Here is a 19,532-nt window from a genome sequence, read left to right as displayed (position 1 = left end):
ACAATTCCTATATGGCATCAAAAATAATAGTGAATCACATTCTATAATACACAGAACAAGGCAAAAAATGTTAGAAATAAGGCAAAAAATTATAGAAAAGATCCAGGGTTAGCACCGTTTGTAGAACAGAATGTAGGCGAGTGATTGCTGAAAAAAAAACGATTTTTTAGAGAATTTATAGCTAAAAACCCCCTACATTGACTTGATATTTCTCGCACGGCGTCACCGTCTCATCATCGTATCGATGCCATCTCTCGGATTTCAGATGTGAGGCGACAGCTGTGTAGTGTCCAGAGTTCAGGCGACCATTGTGCAGCTGAAATGAAAAATTTAAAAATGCGTCAAACGCGCGTCAAACGCGCGCCAGACACGTACCGTCGCTGCGTACAGCTTGTAGTTTGTTCTCTCTCGGGACGCCGCTTCGTGAAGATACGGACTAATATTGAAGCTTTCGGGATTGAAGGAGACTTGGGCGGTATTCTTCTCGAAATCACCGTTGAACATTGAGAACCGTTTCAGATGGATGATCTGGAAGATTTTAGTGGAAATTCTGTGGTTTTAGAGGAAAAAATTGTGATTTTTGAGATTTTTTATCCCAAAAAACCGAAAAAAATCGCTCGAAAAGAGCAAAAACGGTTCTAGAAGGATCGATGGCCTAACTTTTTCAAAAACTCGGCCACCCGTTACAAAAGTGTTTTTAGAGGCATTTAGGGTCCTTTTGGCTATATTTGTACTGATACTAATAGAAAAAGAGCTAAAAATCAGCTAAAATAACCCAAAAACCTCTAAAAACGCTCTGAAATTTCACTAAATAAATGGCCTAACTTTCGCAAAAACTCGGCCACGAGCATTTTTTTCTCAATTTAAAGTCATTTTTCATTCTGAAAACGTCAAAAAGTTGCATAAACTGAAAACAGTGGTTTTGAGGTTTTTTATCACAAAAAAAGAAGGAAAATGACTCGAAAACTTCATGGCCTAACTTTTGCAAAAACTCGGCCACACGTTACACAAGTGTTTCTAGCGGTATTTTGGGTCTTTTTGACTATTTTTGTACTGATATTACTCGAAAAAGAGCTAAAAATCAGCAAAAATTATCCAAAAACCCCTAAAATCGCTCTGAGAAAACTGAAAAAGTTCATGGCCGAACTTTTCCAAAAACTCGGCCATGAGCTTTTAAAACTCACCAAAACCGTCGGCGGTTGCCACAGTTTCGACGTCCTCGTACTCGGACGCGGCTGCTTGCATTTCGGGCAATTCCAGCACGAATCGCCGTCCAATTTCTGCAAAAATCAGTCAAATTTGGCTGAAAATCACTGAAATTTGGCCCAAAATCGACTCAAAATAGACCTAAAATCACTGAAATTCAAAATTACCGTAGTGGAGAAGTGAGATTGAAGACAATTATCGAGTGAACATGATGAAGTCGATACAATTTCCACAGAGACAATGGTGTTCTCTTCGAATGTGGCGGAGGACTCGTGACACGTCAGACAACGAACTTCTGACACGGAAATGCTCTGGAAAATGGAATTTTTAGGGGGTTTTCAGTGATTTTTAGTTAAAAATCTACTAAAAATGTCATTTTCTCTTCGAAAAATGGAATTTTCAGTCGATTTTCAGCGATTTTTAATCAAAAATCTACTAAAAATGTAATTTTCTCCACAAAAATGTTAATTTTCAGTCAGTTTTCAGTGATTTTTCTTCAAAAATCTACTAAAAATGTCATTTTCTCACCGAAAAATAGTAATTTTCAGTCGATTTTCAGTGATTTTTTCATCGAAATTCGACTAAAAATTTCATTTTCTCTTCAAAAAATGATAATTTTCAGCCGATTTTCAGTGATTTTTCATCAAAAATCCTGTATTTTTTGGGGTTTCAGACAATTTTCAGTCGATTTTCAGTCAATTTTTACCCCAAGAATCCGATTCACTGGTGACGCTGTGAACATATAGTGTTTCTTTAGAAAATCCGCCGCTTCCTCTCGAATCGCCTGTCCTCCTCGATAATTCTGTTCGAATCCGATACGCGCCGCCTGATTTGTGTCCTCATGAAGAGCGTCGAGCAAGAATATCTGAAATTCCGAGGCGTCGTGCTGGCGACCGTCGTTGAGTGCTTTGTAGACTTCCTCGGCGAAGAGTTGCTGAAAAAAGAGTGGAATTGGGGGCTGAAAATGGGTCAAATTAGGCTGAAAATCACTAAAAATAGGCTCAAATTCGACTCAAAATCACTAAAATTTGGCTGAAAATCAGTCAAAATCACTAAAATTTGACTAAAAATCGGTGAAAATCGGCTCAAATCGGGCTAAAAATGACTCGAAATTGCTCAAATTTGACAGAAAATGGGTCAAAATTGCTCAAATTTGGCTCAAAATCACTAAAATTTGACAGAAAATGGGTGAAAATCACTGAAATTTGATTGAAAATGGGTGAAAATGGGTGAAAATGGGTAAAAATTGGCTCAAAATCACTAAAACTTGACAGAAAATGGGTCAAAATTGCTCAAAATTGGCTGAAAATGGTCGAAATTGCTAAAATTCGGCTCAAAATTGATCAAAATTTCTCAAATTCGGCTGAAAATGGGTCACAATTGCTCAAATTCGGCTAAAAATGGATCAAAATTGCACAAAATTGGCTGAAAATGGGTGAAAATCGGGTCAAATCTGGCTGAAAATGGGCCAAAATCACTCAATTTTGGTTGCTGGGAAGAAAGTGGACATCCGGACATTAAAACTTACCAAAAACCGAGACGGCCGAATCGCAGTGTATGTTCCATTCCAAATAGTGTCTGAGAGTGATGCGAAACCGGCGGAAATGATTCCTTTCGATCCCAAACGACTGTGTGTATTCACTTTTGTTATGAACGTCTTCTTTGTGAAGACGTCGGATAGACCGGGTGTTTGGAACAGACACTGAAATATTGAGATAGTTGAATTGGGGGCTGAAAATGTGGAAAAAATCGCCTAAAAATGGCTGAAAATGTGCCAAAATCGTCTGGAAATGAGTGAAAATAACTTAAAATCATCTGGAAATGGGTCAAATTTGGCTCAAAATCATTCAAATTTGGCTTAAAACCGTCAAAATCATTCTCAAATCACCCCAATTCCGCTCAATTTGATTCTGGGGCACCTTTGACGCGTTCCAATCTGACAACTGAACATTTTCTATTCAGAAGTGTGTCTAAAACCGCCAATTTTGCATCTGGCGCACCTTTGACGCGTTTTGGCCTGGAAAACATTCCAAAATAAGTTTGAAACCGTCAAAATTGAGCTATATCATGATTCTGGCGCGCCTTTGACGCGTCTACTGGTCAAAAACTCGTAAACTTTCTCAAAAAGTCTCCTAGCTGGCGCGCCTTTGACGCGTTACAACGTGAAATTGATAGATTTTCGATGCAAAACCTGAATTTTCAGCGGTTTTTCGCAGTTTTCTGAGGAGAAACCGCTCTCAAATGTCTGAAAATCGGTCAAAATCAGTCAAATTTAGCTTAAAATCACTCAAAATTGGCTTAAAATGGGTCGAAATTACTCAAAATCGGCTCAAAATTGCTCAAATTTGGCTCAAAATGGCTCAAAATCAGTCAAATTTAACTCAAAATCACTCAAACCTGCAATGTGGCTGACATGAAGCACGTATTTCCCATATTGTACAGTCCAACAGCTCCCGGATTTCCACTTCCTCTTGATCTCGTTCTCTCATCAATCGATCGTTCAATTGCCATCGTCATTTGATCGTAAATTGACAATATTTGCACTTCGTACTCTTTTCTGAAACTCGTTTTGTGAGAAGGGGCGGGGCTAAGCACAGTTAGGTCTAGTCTATAGTCAGGCGTGTCTTTGACGCGTTTTTGGCAATTCGAGAGCAATCTGGGGTATCTTTGACGCGTTTTTTGGAAATTCGAGAACAATCTGGGGTATCTTTGACGCGTTTTTTCGCAATTCGAGAGCAATCTGGGGTATCTTTGACGCGTTTTTTGGCAATTCGAAAGCAACCTGGGGCACTATTGACGCGTTTTTGGCAATTCGAGAGCATCTGGTGCGCCTTTGACGCGTTTTTTGGCAATTCGAGAGCATCTGGTGCGCCTTTGACGCGTTTTTTTGGCAGCTTGAGAACACTCTGGGGTGTCTTTGACGCGTTTTTTTGGCTAGTTTCATCTGCCTGGCGTGCCTGTGACGCGTGTTGTAAAATTCTGGAGCTACTGGGGCGCTTTTGACGCGTTTTTCCTCTATTTTCTTCGCAAAAACTCACGAAATCATGGCTGGTTTCGTCGCTCTATCCAACAACGGTGGTCTCTTAACCCCGCCCCCATCGATTCCTCCATTCTGTCGTGGTATCAGTGAGTCGGGCGAGTCTGGAATCGGTTTGGACGTTCGATCTGGAATAGGGAATGCCATCGGAGGAGGTGGTGGTGGGATGAATGGTTTCGAGGCTGGTCCTGGACTGAAAATGGGCGGTCCCGGGCGCTCGAATTGGGTTACTGTAGAGGTTGATGGTGGGATCATTGGTCCTGGAATAGACTGATTTTGAGACGAATTTGAAGGATTTTGAGCCAAATTTGACTGATTTTGACTGGTTTTCGGCTAAATTTGTCTGATTTTGAGCCAAATTTCAGCGATTTTGAGCTAGATTTAATTGAAGTTCAGCTAAATTTGAGTGATTTTCAGTGAATTTTGAGCTAAAATTGAATATTTTCTGCCAAATTTGAGCAATTTCGGCCCATTTTCAGCCGAATTTGAGCCGATTTTCACCGATTTTCAGTCAATTTTGACCCAATTTCAGCCAATTGACTCACTCTGAGGTATAGCTGGTGTCTGGAAAACGCCGACTCCGCCCACTTTTGGCTCCGGAGCAATCTGAGAGGGTTCTGGTGGAATCTGAGCTGCTGCTGGTCGTGGTGGTATAATCGGTTGTTTCGATATGGCGATGGGCGGTCCCGGTGGCATTTCAGAAGAGCCGCGAATCGGACTCGCCATGAGATCTGGATAACGGATTTCGGAGACACCGGAGAACGAATGATACTCGGAAATCACTTTGTCCAGACCGTCGGATGGGAACGAACGGGCGGTTTGGGGTTGCTGGAAATTGGGGAATTGGGGATTTTAAGAGATTTTAAGCTTGATTTGAGTGAAATTAGACTGAAAATGTTGATTTTTTATGATAAAATTGTGATTTTTAGATCAATTTCAGCTGGATTTGAGTAAAAATAGAGCGTTTTTAGTTGAAAAAGTCGATTTTTTATGTTAAAATCATAATTTTCAACTCAATTTCAGCTATTTTCAGCCAAAAATTGAGAATTTTTCACTAATTTTTAGGGATCTTTTGAGTGAAAAACTGATTTCAACCATTTTTTTAAGAGATTTTGAGCTGGATTCGAGTTAAATTAGACTGAAAATGTTGATTTTTTATGAAAAAATTGTGATTTTCAGCTCAATTTCAGCTTGATTTCAGTCGAAATAGAGCGTGTTTAGGCCTGAATTGACTATTTCTGGTTGACAATGATGACTTTTCATGTTAAAATTGTAATTTTCAGCTCAATTTCAGCTATTTTGAGTGAAAAATTGAGGATTTTTCACTCATTTTTAGGAATTTTTCGAGTGAAAAACTGATTTCAACCACTTTTTTTCAATTTGGGGTTGATGGAATTGAAGAAATGGGGGATTTTATGCTTTTTTCAATTCAAAATTGAGCGTTTTTGGGTCTAAACCGACTATTTCTAGTTTAAAAAAGTGATTTTCAGTTGAAAAGTCGACTTTTTATGATAAAATTGTTATTTTCAGCTGATTTCCAGCTGATTTAGGTGAAAATGTAGCATTTTTCAATCATTTCCTATCATTTTTTGACTGAAAAACCAGTTTTTCAGCTCAATTTCAGTCTTTTCTCACCTCATTTCTCGTATACATTGGATACTGTGCCTTCCACAACTTGAATCCACCATCCATGAACATTGGCCGCTCTCGAGGTCTCTCCACAGTGTTATACTGAAAGAAATCTACTACAAGACTGCTCTTACAACCGCGCTCCACCGAAATTGAGAGGGGATTTCGATAGAGCGCAGTTGTATAAACGGTGTTGCGATGATAGATAGATTTCAGTGAAAATTTGCTGAAATTACCATTGTCAATGCCTTAAAAAGAAACGACATCTTCGTTTTCGGTGCTGGCGAGTGACTATGGAGTTCAGGTGAGTCGTCGTCCATCAGAACGACGAAATCGGAACCAGAGAGACGGGCGAGAAGTGCACGTTGGTTGACGGCTAGACGGTTACGCAGATTTGCAAAGGTTAGACTGAAAATAGAGGAGATTTTATGGGGAAATTGATGAAAAACTCAATTTTTTGGTTAAAAACGGTAATTTTTATAGGGAAATTGATGAAAAAAGTTGCTATTTACATGTAAAATTACCCAAAAAGTCAAATTTTTTATTAAAAATGCAAATTTTCATTGAAAAATGGATGAAAAAAGGCTTTTAAAAACTACTTTTTACTTGAAAATTACTGAAAAACACAATTTTCGGGTTAAAAATTAAAATTTTTATTAAAAAATTTATGAAAAACGCTACTTTTTACTTGAAAATTACTGTTAAAACTCAATTTTTTGGTTAAAAATACAAATTTTCAATGAGAAAATCATGAAAAACGCTACTTTTCCCTTGAAAATTACTCAAAAAATTCAATTTTTTGATTAAAAAAGCAAAATTTTATGTGGAAAATTGATGAAAAAAAGCTTTTAAAAACTACTTTTTACTTCAAAATTACCCACAAAACTCTATTTTTCGGCTAAAAAATGCGATTTTTATGTGAAAAATTGAAGAAAAATCAATTTTTCCATAAAAAATCCAAATTTTCTATCAAAAAAATCGAACAACTTACGAGCTATCAATGGCATCATACGGTAGTTGAATAACTGTGATCATCTCACTTCGATTATAGAAGATGGCATCGGATTGGTTTTGTCTGGAAATTGGGAAAATTAGGAGGATTTTGGCAGTCAGAATTGTATTTTTGACGGATTTTGAGTGATTTTGAGCCAAATTTGAAAGATTTTGAGTGATTTTGACCCCTTTTCAGCCGATTTTGAGTCAATTTTGAGTATTTTTGATCTAAATTTAAGAGATTTTCATCCAAATTTGACTAATTTTGACTAATTTTCAGACAATTTTTTTGGATTTTCACTGAACAATTTCGATTTTTGAATTGATTTCAGCTCTGGGATGTCTGTCTGTGTGTCCGAGATGTCCGGATGTCTTTCAAGTAGGTTTTGACCGATTTCAGCCGAATTTTGGCTGTCCATAGGTGTTTTTTAACCCGAAATTGGAAATTTTTGACGGATTTCAAGCTGAAATGTCTGTCTGTGTGTCCGGATGTTCTCCATTCGAAATACTTCCAGTTTTTGATCGATTTCAGATGGATTTCGGCTATTTTCAGCATAAAATCTCACCTCAAATCAAAAATCTGTGATTTTGAGTGATTTTGAGGCAATTTTGAGCGATTTTCAGAAGATTTTTTGGATATTCAGCCACTTTTAGCTCTTGGATGTCTGTCTGTGTGTCCGGATGTCCGGATGCCCGCTTTCAGACGGATTCTTTCCCCTCAAATCAAAAATCACTGATTTTGAGTGATTTTAAGCCAAAATTGACCGATTTTCAGACGATTTTTTGGATTTTCAGCCACTTTTAGCTCTTCAACATCTGTCTGTGTGTCCGGGTGTCCTCTTCTCACCTCAAATCAAAAATCAGCGCACTTTTCTTCGGCTCCTCGTTCTCAACCTTCCTAATCAGCTCTCTCGGTGTTATAGTCGACCGGATAGACCTCATTGTCGCTGGAACCGGAGTGGCGGCCGCCCGTTTTTCAGCCTCATGAGCAGCGGCACGCTCCTGCTTGTCACGTCGCACTTGAGCCGATTCGTATTTCTAAAAATGCGTTTTTTTGGGATAAAAATCGCTAAAAATCGTTATTTTTGACACAAAAAACTGAAATTTCGGGTCAAAATTTGCGATTTTTACCATTTTCAGCACACTCTGCAGCTTCCCACCATCTTCAACAATCTGTTTGAAATGAGCCTTGAACAGAGAATTATTGGCGGCCTGAAATTTCAAAAATTAAAAAAATTTTTTTGAAAAATTTTAAAACTTTTTTTTATTAAAAAATAATTACATCATTAACCCATTTGGCAAATCTTGGGCTTTTCGTTATAATATTCGCCAAATCTCCAGCCAACATCAACAACCGATACTGCTCTTCCAGATCGCCTCGTGCCTTCTCACTCGCCGTTTGCATCTTTTTCATCGACATGAACACGCTGAAACCGTTTTTTTCAATTATTTTCAATGAAAAATCCAAAAATTCCAGCTTATTTCCATCAATTTGATACCAAAACTCACGTATCCAACGATTTCTGCTCATACTGACGGACTTGTTGCTCGGAGAGCTTCGCAGATTGTAAAAGATGTTCAATACTGGTATATTTTAACCCGGAAGAATCCATTTTTCATCTAAAAACACGAAAAAATTGGCGGGAATCTCGAAAAATCGCTGAAAATCGGCTGAAAACGGCTGAAAATGGCAAAAACGAGTGGAAAACTTGCGCGTCAAATAAGGCGCATTCACGGCAAATTGCGGACTTTCGATCCAAAACGGGTTTCCCCACAAGACATTTGGCGTTTTTTTCGGCGAGGAGAAGCCAATGAGTCAGTGTAATCTTTATTGATTCGCTTATTGCGAAATTTGTTGTGTTGGAAATAAATAAATCTATTTTATTAAAAGAATTTCAAAATATATATTAAACTATATGAATAGATCCACGTGTTTGGTGGGTGTTAACACTGGATCGGCTGACACGGCGAGCCGCCGAACTGAATTTCGAACGTTGGCGGACGTAGCGACGAGGGGAGCTCGGCACCGGTTGGGAGCGTCTGGAAAATTGATTTTTATGGGGAAAAATGGGGAAAAATGAGTTCTGATTGAAAAAATAGCCAAAACTGACTGAAAATCCAAAGAAACGTCTAAAAGGGCCAAAAATTGGCTCAAAATCAGTCAAAATGCTCAAAATTGGCTGAAAATGAGTCAAAATTGCTCAAATTCGGCTGAAAATGTGTCAATTTTGGCTGAAATAAATGAAAATCAATCAAAATTGGCTCGAAATCAGTCAAATTTGGCTGAAAATCTTTCAAATTCGGCTCAAAATTGGCTGAAAATGGGTCAAACTTGCTCAAAACTGGCTTAAAATCAGTCAAAATGCTCAAAATTGGCTCAAAATCTGTCAAATTTGGCTCGAAATCACTCGAATGTGGCTGAAAATCTTTCAAAATTGCTCAAATCAGGCTGAAAATCAGTCAAAATTGGCTGAAAATCTTTCAAATTCGGCTAAAAGTTGCTCAAAATCGGCTCAAAATCAGTGAAATTTTGCTCAAAATCAGTCAAAATTGGCTCAAAATCAGTGAAATTTGCCTCAAAATCAGTCAAAATTTGCTCAAAATCAGTGAAATTTGGCTCAAAATCAAAATTGGACATCCCGACACACAGACAAACAGACCTGCTCGGATGGCACTCCTTATAATACTCCTCCAACAAATCGTCCTCGTATGAAGGCGGTGGAGACGTGCCGCATCTGAAAATAGACTGAAAATTTCAGAATTTTTCAAAGATTCTGGGCTCCAGAATCTGAAAACTCACGGAAATTCTGTCGAATTATTTTTCGATTGATAGGCGGGAGGCGAGAATTCGGTGCGAGCTTTCGCACTGGCCGCCCGTTTTCTCATGGTGCGAGCTCCTAAATTTAAGAATTTTTGGCTTGAAAATGCTCTAGAACTCTGAAAAACTCACTCTGTATTGTCTTAAAATTTTTCTCCCTCAGCCGATTCGTGACTCGCTGTAGAACTCTCCGCGACCGCCGCATTTCTACAACTTTATCCAATTCCCACTGTTTGCACTTGTTTATTCCGAGCTGCAATTTCAATTTTCAGCAAAATGTTCACTCTTTTTTGCGAGCAGCTTACCAGCATCGCTGCGACTAGTCCAATACAAAAAATGATAGTGGGAAGTACGATAGAAGTCATCACTTCGCTGGCGGGAATCGTAAATTGGGCGGGCGCCGACATTTTTGCAAAGAAAATCCTAGTAAAAGGGGGAAAATAGCGGAAAAGCGGCTAATTTTTAGAGGTTTAGTACATTTCTCGCCCCGCAGATGTTAGTGTTTTGAGAGAGGAGCGAGCAGCAGAAGCTGTGCTCCTCTGAAGAGACGGCGACATCGTATCGATTTTTCTCATCTCGCTCCATTTTACCACTAATTTGAGCGTTTTTCCGGAATTTTTCGTTCAAAATCTCTTTAAAATCTCAATTTTTAACGGGATTTGATAAATTTTTAAATTTCCGCCGAAAAATTTCAGCAGTTTCGCTTGAATTCACTTCAGTTTTCTCATTACACGCTATCTTGTGTCGATTTACGAGGCGACGCGTTAAAGGCGCATGGTGTTTTGCGTCTCTTCGTGCCGAGACCCGCAACCCTCCGTCTAGCTGCTTTGGGAATTTTTTCCACCAATTTTTCGATGGCCTAAACTTTTTTCGATGTTTTTAAGCCAAATTTTACAATTTTTTTTTGATTTTAGGTTAAAAAATTACCGAAAAGCTTAATATTTTTGCGTAATTAGGTGAAAACCTTGGTTTGTTCATGTTTTTTTGCTAGTTTTCGGAACTTTAATTTGCTAAACACTGTATTTTTGTCTTTAATCATCCGTCTCGTAATTTTCGTAATTTCGCAGTTTTTCATCTTCATTTTTCTAGGGTAACATGGGACGCCGTATCCGTATCCAGCGTAAAGGAGCTGGTGGTATCTTCAAGAGCCACAACAAGCACCGCAAGGGAGCCTCCAAGCTTCGCCCACTCGACTATGCCGAGCGTCACGGCTACATCAAGGGACTCGTGAAGGACATCATCCACGACCCAGGAAGAGGAGCTCCACTCGCCGTCGTCGCTTTCCGCGACCCTTACAAGTACAAGACGGTCAAGACCACCGTTGTTGCTGCCGAAGGCATGCACACCGGACAGTTCATCCACTGCGGAGTTAAGGGTGAGTAGAATTCAATTGAAGACAAAAATAATAGAAAGTTGAAAATTCATTTCCGCTTCGTCCTTTTCATATTGCCTGAACCAAATTGGTTCTACGCTAATCTGAAGGGGGCAATAAGAATTTTTGCCACTTACCCCCGGTGTGATATTATGTCAGGATCGGTCATTTCATGCAAATACAATAGTTTAATCTTCAAAAAGCCATAACGTATTCTCGTTTTTTTCTAATTCAATTTTTCTTTCAGCCCAAGTCCAGATCGGAAACATCGTTCCAGTCGGAACCCTTCCAGAAGGAACCACCATCTGCAACGTTGAGAACAAGACTGGTGACCGTGGAGTTATCGCCCGTGCTTCCGGTTAGTTATAAAAATATTTCTGACGTTTTCCAATAATAAATTTTCAGGAAACTACGCCACCGTCATCGCTCACAACCCAGACACCAAGAAGACCCGTATTCGTCTCCCATCTGGAGCCAAGAAGGTCATCCAATCCGCCAACAGAGCCATGATCGGACTTGTTGCTGGAGGAGGACGTACCGACAAGCCACTTCTCAAGGCCGGAAGATCGTACCACAAGTACAAAGCAAAGAGAAACAGCTGGCCACGTGTCAGAGGAGTTGCCATGAATCCAGTTGAACATCCACACGGAGGAGGTAACCATCAACATATTGGACATCCATCTACCGTCAGAAGAGACGCCAGTGCCGGAAAGAAGGTCGGACTTATCGCTGCCCGTCGTACCGGAAGAATTCGTGGAGGAAAGCCAGTCAAGTTCACCAAGGAAGAGACTGTCTAAATGTATTGTTATTTGTTGGAATACAAAATACATTTTTGTTATTAATTCCAAGTGTTTTGTTCTAAAACGTTTCAGATTCAGGAAAAGACTTTTCACACAAATAATTCTTTATTAACTATCAGCTCAATCCTAAAACACGCCTGGAAGAAACCGGTATTTAACTTTAGAGCAATATTGTGCCCAATACTGTCCATATTTGATGAGACATCGATTCTCATCAGTGAAAGCTCTAGCTATTAAAAATAATGTAACAAATATAGCAGGGAAGTGAGCAAGGACAGATGGGAATCCTTGGAAAGCAGAGAATGCCAAGAATGTGACAGCTTCAGAAGTATAGTTTGGATGCCTGCAAACTCCCCAGTGACCGCTTCCTGTAATGAGATTTTTCAGAAATTTTCAGATTCCAGCACCCTTACCAAGCAAGAGATTAGCATTAGCCTCCCCCGAATCCGTGCGATACTTGGCACTGATGAAGAACGCATCGACTCCGCCCATTTTCAGCGCCCCTTTCGTCCTTCTAAACTCATATTTCTGTCTATCACACTTGGCACTGAACACCATCGAAACCATCGACACTAAACAAAACAATCCATTTGAAATCAATCCGACTGATCGATTCGTGGCAGCAAGTACAGTAATCGGTGACGTGTAGATGATGGGTCCCAACACGAAATCCGCCCAAAGCCGATAGAAACCACAGTCGCATCGTTTCGAGTCAAGCGAGTTTAAATAGAGATCTTCGTTCCAGTGGAATTGGAATATGTATAGGAGTTGGACACCGGACAAGCATAATAGGCTGGCTGGAAAAAATTTTAGATTTTTTTGAATTTTGGATTTTTTTTTCAAAACCCACTGAGTTCATATGTGGTTCAAATCGATTCATAGCTTTTATAGTTTATAGTATTTGTAGTTTGTAGTCTTTGTAGTCTATAGTTTTTGAAGTCTTGAATTACAATCAAAAGCGGATTGAAGATTGTGTTCTGGGGCATTATAGTTTGTAGTTTTTGTAGTTTGTAGTTTTTAGTCTTCTCAAACGTCGGATTGTTCAAAATGAACGGTTTTTTTTCGAATTTTTTTTTTGATTTTTGGATTTTTTTTCAAAACTCCACTAGAAATGAGCCCATAATTGATTCAAATCGATTCACAGCTTTTGTAGTCTGTAGTCTTTGTAGTTTAAAGTATTTGTAGTTTGTAGTATTTGTAGTTTGTAGTTTTTTTCAAAAACTTTTTAAAACTCACTAGAAATGGTTCCATAAGTGATTTTATGGAAATACAATGCTGAAATAATGAACAATGGCCATATCACAAAGGTAAACCGTGTCCGAATGAAACTTTTCAGGTCGATATCCAAAATTTTCGGATGATTTTCGATGCCAAACCAGAATTCGCTGATCGTCGTCACTGGAAATTCCAGAATTTTGAAATGAGATGGCCTAACTTTTCGAAAAAAAAACTCGGCCTCCGCCCTTTGGAAGAGAAAATTGGAGAAGTGGCCTAACTTTCCAAACTGGAATATTTTCTCTTCCATCTCTTCCACCTACCACTATTCCCTGTGCCAAAATGATACGAAACGATGAGGGCCGCCCATATCGATAGGGCGAAAATGGCGAAAATCAAAATAATGGAATTGAAATGAATGTAGATCAAATCGCCTCTGTAAATGCCGGTTGAGGCGCCCAATACGTATAGAAGACACGTCAGAATACACGAGAAGAAACTGTTGATTTCACACTTTTCGTCGCCTGAAAACGAGTTGTTTGGTGGAGAGAGACTACAAAGACTACAAACTACAAACTACAAAGACTACAAACTACAAACTACAAAGACTACAAGCTACAAAGACTACAAACTACAAAGACTTCAGACTACAACTTTTCAACTTTTTCAATTTACAAAATTTACAAAGTCACGTTTTCAGATGTCAATAAGACGACACCTGTGAGCTAGCGTTTAGTGTTGGAGCTTGTAGTTCGAGACTACAAACTACAAAAACTACAAACTACAAAGTGAAGACTACAAAGGCTACAAAAGCTTCCTTCAAAGATTGAAGGTTACTGGTTTCTTTCAAACCGATTCATAGTTGTTGTAGTTTGTAGTCTTTGTAGTCTCTGTAGTTTGTGGTTTGTAGTCTTGAATTACAAACTAAAAGTATTAGAGTTTGTTGATATCGGAGAACGAGTTTTCAGCCATTTTTGGTTTTGAGGAGTTCTGGGACATTATAGTTTGTAGTTTTTGTAGTCTTCGTAGTTTGTAGTCTTTGTAGTCTTTGTAGTCTGAGTGTGCTCAACCATTACCTCTAAGAAAGGTTTTTTTTCCGAAAAATACATTTTTCCGTTTTAAAAAGAAATAGTAGGGTTTGAAGTTTTCGTAGTATTTGTAGTTTGTAGTTTTTGTAGTTTTTGTAGTCTCTTACCTGCCGAACTCATGACCAATGCGTGATCATGCGGTAGAACCCAATAGAATATCATCTGAATTCCAGAATGAACGATACTGAATTTCCACGCTACAGTATCCCAGACGGGCGGTACGCATTGCAGAATGAATGGGAACCGGAAGAACAGCGCCGTGATTGTCTGGAATTATTTATTTTCAGATAAAAAATTTCAGATAAAAATTTTTTTTTGAAAATTTTTTTTTTGAATTTTCTCAAAAGATTTTAGGTTCTTAAACTCATTTAGATATATGTGGACATACAGATAAACAAATGGACATCCGGACACACAGACAGACAGACAGACAGACAGATGGACTACTCACCGGCACAAATAGACCAGTATGCATAGAAATTGAATAAAAGATGAAAAAAGTGGCGGGTGGAACGAAGAGAAGGAGGGCGAACACCATCTGGGCAGAGACTTTTTGTTGTTTCTGAAAATAGAAGGATTGGTGGCCGAAGTTTTGCAAAAATTCGGCCAAATTCGGTCATTAGTGGGGAAAATGAGATGAATCAAGTTTGAGACTCTGTAACTTTAGATTCCTGAATTCAATTTTATTGATTTTTATACCAATCGATAGATCAAGTCTAGAGCTACATTTTTATAGTTGATAATATTTCAGTGGGACTTGTCCCTGGGTTACTGTAGCTCTTTGAAGTTGGCGACTCCTCCCACTCCTCCCCAGCTAGCAAGATATATTGCAATATTCCAGAAGCTACAGTAACCCAGGGAGGGGTCCTACAAAAAAGTTGTCAACTATAAAAATACAGCTCTGGACTTGATCTATACAATGATGTTTGAATTTTTAAAATCGCGCTGAAATTGAGATCAGGGTGGGGTCTGGAAGTTGAGCAGTTTTCAATTTTTTCAAAATTGAAAAAAACTCAAATTTTTTTTCAAAAACTTTTTTTCCTTCAAATTTGTTTTAAAATCTTCTTTGATGGCCTAAAATTCCCAAATTCGTATTCCTAGGCCACTACAAACCTGCAATGTCTCCTGCAACGCCTGAATATCCTTCTGCGAGATGCTACTCCGTCGTGTCAGACTGCTCGTCGATCCGCCGAGACTCGATCTTCGGATTCTTTGCAGTTCTTTCATTTTTAGGCTGAAAACATGAAAAATATGAATAAAATGAGTTATATCATATGAAAATTTCAGTCAAAAAAAATTTCGAAAAACATTTTTTTGAAATTTTTTTTTCTCGAAACCAAAAAGTAAAAAGGGAAAGAAAGCATTGTGCTGACCAATAGTAAAACTCAAAAAACTCAAAAAAGAAGAGAAAAAAGCTTTTTTTATTTTTCCCACGAGCCTCAGTGGCTAGTAGCCACTGAGTTCTCCCCCCATCATCAATTGGATTGGATTGAGTCTCAGAGAGAGAGATAGAAGGAAGAAGAGACGCAGAGAAAAAGAGACAAAGGAAATGCAAACAAATATGTTAGATGAGATGATATCAAGGAGATTGATTTGAAAAAAAAGTTTTCGAATACAAAATTTTGGAAAATTTTGGAAAATAATTTAAGCGCAGTATAAGGTCCCGTCACGAATTCCTGTACTATCAATGTTAAAAATTTTCATACCAATCGATAGATCAAGTCTTTAGCTACATTTTCATAGTTGACAATTTTTCAGTGGGACCCCTCCCTGGGTTACTGTAGCTCCTCAAAGATAGCGACTCCGCGCCAGCTAGCTTGATATGTTGCAATGTTCCAGAAGGTACAGTAACCCAGGGAGGGGTCCTATTGAAAAATTTTGAACTATGAAAATGGAGCTCTGAACTTAGTCTACACAACACTGTTAATATTTTAAAATTTAAGCCAGTTTTGGTTGAGATACGTTGTCTGGAAGTTGAGTAAATTTTCAAAAGAATATATTTTTTGAAAAATAAAAAATTTTGAAGTGTTTTCTCTTTTTTGAGATTTTCAAAAAGTTTTAAATATTTTTGAATAGCTGACATTATGAGAATTTTAAATCATTCTTATATATCTACAAAAATTCACAAAGAAACAAGGCTTTGAATGAAATTTAATTTTACTTGAGTCGTCAAGCGCCAAATGTTTGGAGTACCGTATCTCCGTCAAATTTTGACTAATTAATAAATTAAAAATATATTTGAAATTGTCATAATTTAAACTTTCCAATGAACTAATATTCAACCCAAAATGTCAAAAATGAGTATGGTTTTCATGGAGATAAAGTTTCTGTTGAAAAATTCTAAAAGTTGCTCAACTTCAAAACCCCACCCTGAACTCAATTCTGACGCATTTTCAAAAATTTAACCATTATTGTGTAGACCAAGTCCAGAGCTACATTTTCATTGTTGATAACTTTTTTCTGCGACCCCTCCCTGGGTTACTGTAGTTCCTCAAAGATAGCGGCTTCTCACCAGCTAGCTAGATATGTTGCAATGTTCCAGAAGGTACAGTAACCCAGGGAGGGGTCCCACAGAAAAGTTGTCAACTATGAAAATGTAGCTCTGGACTTGATCTATACAATGGTATAAAAAGTTTTGAGTTTTGAAAATACAGGAATTCGTGACGGGATCTTAAACTATGAGCAATCTCGGATTTTTTTGGTCAGGAGGGAAAAAAGAATCTTCAAAAAAATTGGAAAAAAAGACAATTTTTGTGTTTCTTTACAATTTTTGCTCCAGGAGACATTGGAGAGAAGAAGAAAAGATGCATCTTCAAAACATGTGTGTGTGTGTATTTTTCACTTTGTGAGGGACTCTCTCTGTCATTCTGAGTCTCGGATAGACTCGGAGCTCAGAGAGAAAAGAAGAGAAGATGAGAAGAAGCATGATGATGATGACTGGGAGGGAAAAGCGATAGAAAACAAGTGTTGTCTCGCTTCATCTCACATTACTACTTATGATTACTGAGGAATGAGGGAGAAGGGGTAGTCTTTGAACTTGGGAGGTAGAACATCGAGTTGGTGAGGATTTTTGAAGATTCTGAGTAGATATTCGGATTCCGCGGGATTGAATTAGTAAAAATAGTATGAATTAGAGAGAAGTTACTTCAGAATAAAAAAAATTAAAAAGAAAAAAAAGTTTGACACCGGCGGGGGTCGAACCTTCATAGCGTAGTTTCATACACAGGTAAACCGCTAAGTCCCAAAAACGGGCCGGCGGCGGCGCGCAAGTTGCCCAACGGCGAACATACGGTGGTTGAAGGTGCGAGCCGCCGACGGACCAACGTTTAGCAGTCGACGGACCAACGTTTAGCCGCCACCGGGCCAGCTTTCACCCGGCGCACTTTCCCAATAGACCCCTTTCCCCGGTAATTTCGGAACACATGGTTGAATAATTATTGTTTATTATAAGAAAAAACAAAAATACAATTAAAAAGGAAGAAAGAAGAAAAATAGAAATTAAAATATTCTTGGCTTTTGACTCCATTTGACTTGTTTCCTTTCGCTTCTCATCGCCTCGTTCCAAGTGTAAAATTGTGTAATCGGTGTTTTGATTTCATTCGAATGAGTCCTTTTTTGGTGAAGATTGTTCATCAAATCTGAAATAAAATAGGTAAAATTTGCTCGAAGGCCGATAGTTACTCACATAGATTTCTTCTTTAGCTTGTTCAATTTCGTTGAGTAGTGTAACAAATCCTTTGAGACAGACGTTCGATCCCGATTTTGAGCTCGCTTTAATGATGCTTTTGACGATGTTTTTTCCTAAATAACTACGCTTATTTTCTTTTATAGAGAATCAAAAATACCTTTATTTTATGTGAAAAAACATCGTCGTTGTCTCTGAATTTCCCATCGAGAACGTTTTGGTAGTCATGACTGGCGTCTGTTGCTTTATTCAGGCGCTAAGACGTCAGATTCTGTAAAAGAATAGTTAAACTACATAGAATTATAATCAGATTCATGCGATAACAAACCTTTTCTGTCCGCCGATAGCGGAAACATCCTCCATATTGCGTTGAGACGCCCGACGCCATCACAAGTTGTCTCGATTAGCCTAGAAACGAATAATGGAGTTATTATTCAACGGGTAGTAAACGGATAGTAATTAAGATTGATCAATTACCTAAACGAAATGTAAAAAACTAATAAATTATCAAGAAATACATGAAAATCGAAGAAAAATGAAAGTTTTTACTGAAAAATAATTCGAGCGGCGCCGGTGAAGATTTACTGGGAACACCGGAATAGCGGAGTATCGTTGCGACTTCTCGCTGCAAGCGGCGGCTTGGATTGAAACTTGAATGTTGAAGGCATGTCGAAAAAGGGAAGGTAGTTGAAAAAAGTAGTGAAGGCCAAAAAGTTTTTAATAGACTAAAACCGAGAGTTGCAAAAGAGACACATTTCAGTAACTTTGAACATGAATTTGAACTACCGTATACTCTGTGATAGAGACGCATCCAGATGTACAAGTTCAACGTAGCATAACTTGGTTCTAAGAAGAGATACTAAAAAGTTCCCAACTGACAAAATATAGCTTGATACAAATGAAATATTTCTTCAGTTGAAAAAAAGTTCGTAACTGAGATGCCATTCGAGATATGTATCTTGCTTCAAACTTCATAATAAGTGCTCCTGTATTACAGGTTTCACGGTTATAGCCCCTTATTTGTATGATGAATTAGTCACTGGGGAACAATCTAGAAAGAAAAAAGTAAAGAAATTAGATTCAAAATTTATCCATCAGTGTGATAGTTTCTTGAAATTCCAACTCAAACTCTTTCTCGGGACAGTCTCGTTCACCGGTTATTAAGCCGCCGTTTAGCCGTCAGCGGTTCACTCACCAGTTATTAGCCCGTTCCTGGCCAGTGATTTAGCCGCCAGCGGCTGTTCAGCCGCCATTAGGCCGTTTTTAAGCCGCCAGAAATAAAATCCATTTTTATGAAAAAAACGAAATAAAGAATGAATCATCTATCTAATAGGACCCACCTCCTAAAATATTTTCTTAAATTTCCATCTCTAACACAACTTCTGTAATGTTCCGCAACATTGTCACTCATCGGTTATTAAGCCGCCATTGGGACTTTGGCGGTCGCTCACCGGTTATTGGGCCGTTATTAAGCCGCTAGCGCTTTTTCAGCCGCCAACAACACGCTTTTGGGACTTAGCGGTTTACCTGTGTAGCCGGACACGCTAACCCCTCGACCACGGATCGCTGCTTGAGTTCTATTGTCAGGTGCCGTGATATAGAAGCGAAATGCATCGAAACGCATCGAAATTTGGATGGAAAATCGAGTTAATCACGTGTATTCTTGATTCTGGAAACTCTGGATTTTGG

At 38.5% G+C, this 19,532-nt stretch overlaps 5 protein-coding genes across 5 annotated transcripts; 1 reads left to right on the top strand and 4 right to left on the bottom strand.

Annotated features, from left to right (window-relative positions):
• Positions 1-108: 108 nt before the first annotated feature.
• GCK72_021858 (uncharacterized protein) lies at positions 109-8,478 on the bottom strand (the record flags this gene model as incomplete). The annotated part of the gene is made up of 17 exons (XM_053734540.1): positions 109-147; positions 197-316; positions 376-528; positions 1,185-1,280; positions 1,374-1,517; positions 1,913-2,140; positions 2,735-2,908; positions 3,604-3,763; positions 4,245-4,503; positions 4,789-5,071; positions 5,879-5,974; positions 6,109-6,280; positions 6,864-6,947; positions 7,713-7,903; positions 7,997-8,077; positions 8,148-8,292; positions 8,375-8,478. 17 exons carry the CDS (start codon positions 8,476-8,478, stop codon positions 109-111), a joined length of 2,529 nt encoding a protein of 842 aa, XP_053583453.1.
• A 294-nt stretch (positions 8,479-8,772) lies between these two features.
• On the bottom strand, positions 8,773-10,090 carry GCK72_021857 (uncharacterized protein; the record flags this gene model as incomplete). The annotated part of the gene is made up of 5 exons (XM_003105262.2): positions 8,773-8,905; positions 9,526-9,600; positions 9,666-9,762; positions 9,816-9,936; positions 9,989-10,090. The coding sequence occupies 5 exons, from the start codon at positions 10,088-10,090 to the stop codon at positions 8,773-8,775; spliced, it is 528 nt and encodes a 175-aa protein (XP_003105310.1).
• A 670-nt stretch (positions 10,091-10,760) lies between these two features.
• Positions 10,761-11,723, bottom strand: GCK72_021856 (uncharacterized protein; the record flags this gene model as incomplete). The annotated part of the gene is made up of 2 exons (XM_053734539.1): positions 10,761-11,044; positions 11,594-11,723. 2 exons carry the CDS (start codon positions 11,721-11,723, stop codon positions 10,761-10,763), a joined length of 414 nt encoding a protein of 137 aa, XP_053583452.1.
• On the top strand, positions 10,779-11,852 carry GCK72_021855 (uncharacterized protein; the record flags this gene model as incomplete). The annotated part of the gene is made up of 3 exons (XM_003105228.2): positions 10,779-11,058; positions 11,303-11,413; positions 11,461-11,852. 3 exons carry the CDS (start codon positions 10,779-10,781, stop codon positions 11,850-11,852), a joined length of 783 nt encoding a protein of 260 aa, XP_003105276.1.
• Positions 11,853-11,981: 129 nt separating this feature from the next.
• GCK72_021854 (uncharacterized protein) lies at positions 11,982-15,385 on the bottom strand (the record flags this gene model as incomplete). Its single annotated transcript, XM_053734538.1, has 7 exons — positions 11,982-12,223; positions 12,269-12,652; positions 13,092-13,253; positions 13,394-13,594; positions 14,266-14,425; positions 14,610-14,696; positions 15,272-15,385. 7 exons carry the CDS (start codon positions 15,383-15,385, stop codon positions 11,982-11,984), a joined length of 1,350 nt encoding a protein of 449 aa, XP_053583451.1.
• Positions 15,386-19,532: the final 4,147 nt, after the last annotated feature.

This window comes from Caenorhabditis remanei, chromosome V (assembly GCF_010183535.1).
Source record: "Caenorhabditis remanei strain PX506 chromosome V, whole genome shotgun sequence".
Lineage (NCBI taxonomy): Eukaryota > Metazoa > Nematoda > Chromadorea > Rhabditida > Rhabditidae > Caenorhabditis > Caenorhabditis remanei.
The sequence above is the reverse complement of the archived record's forward strand: the minus strand, read 5'-3'. Positions and strand labels throughout refer to the sequence as shown.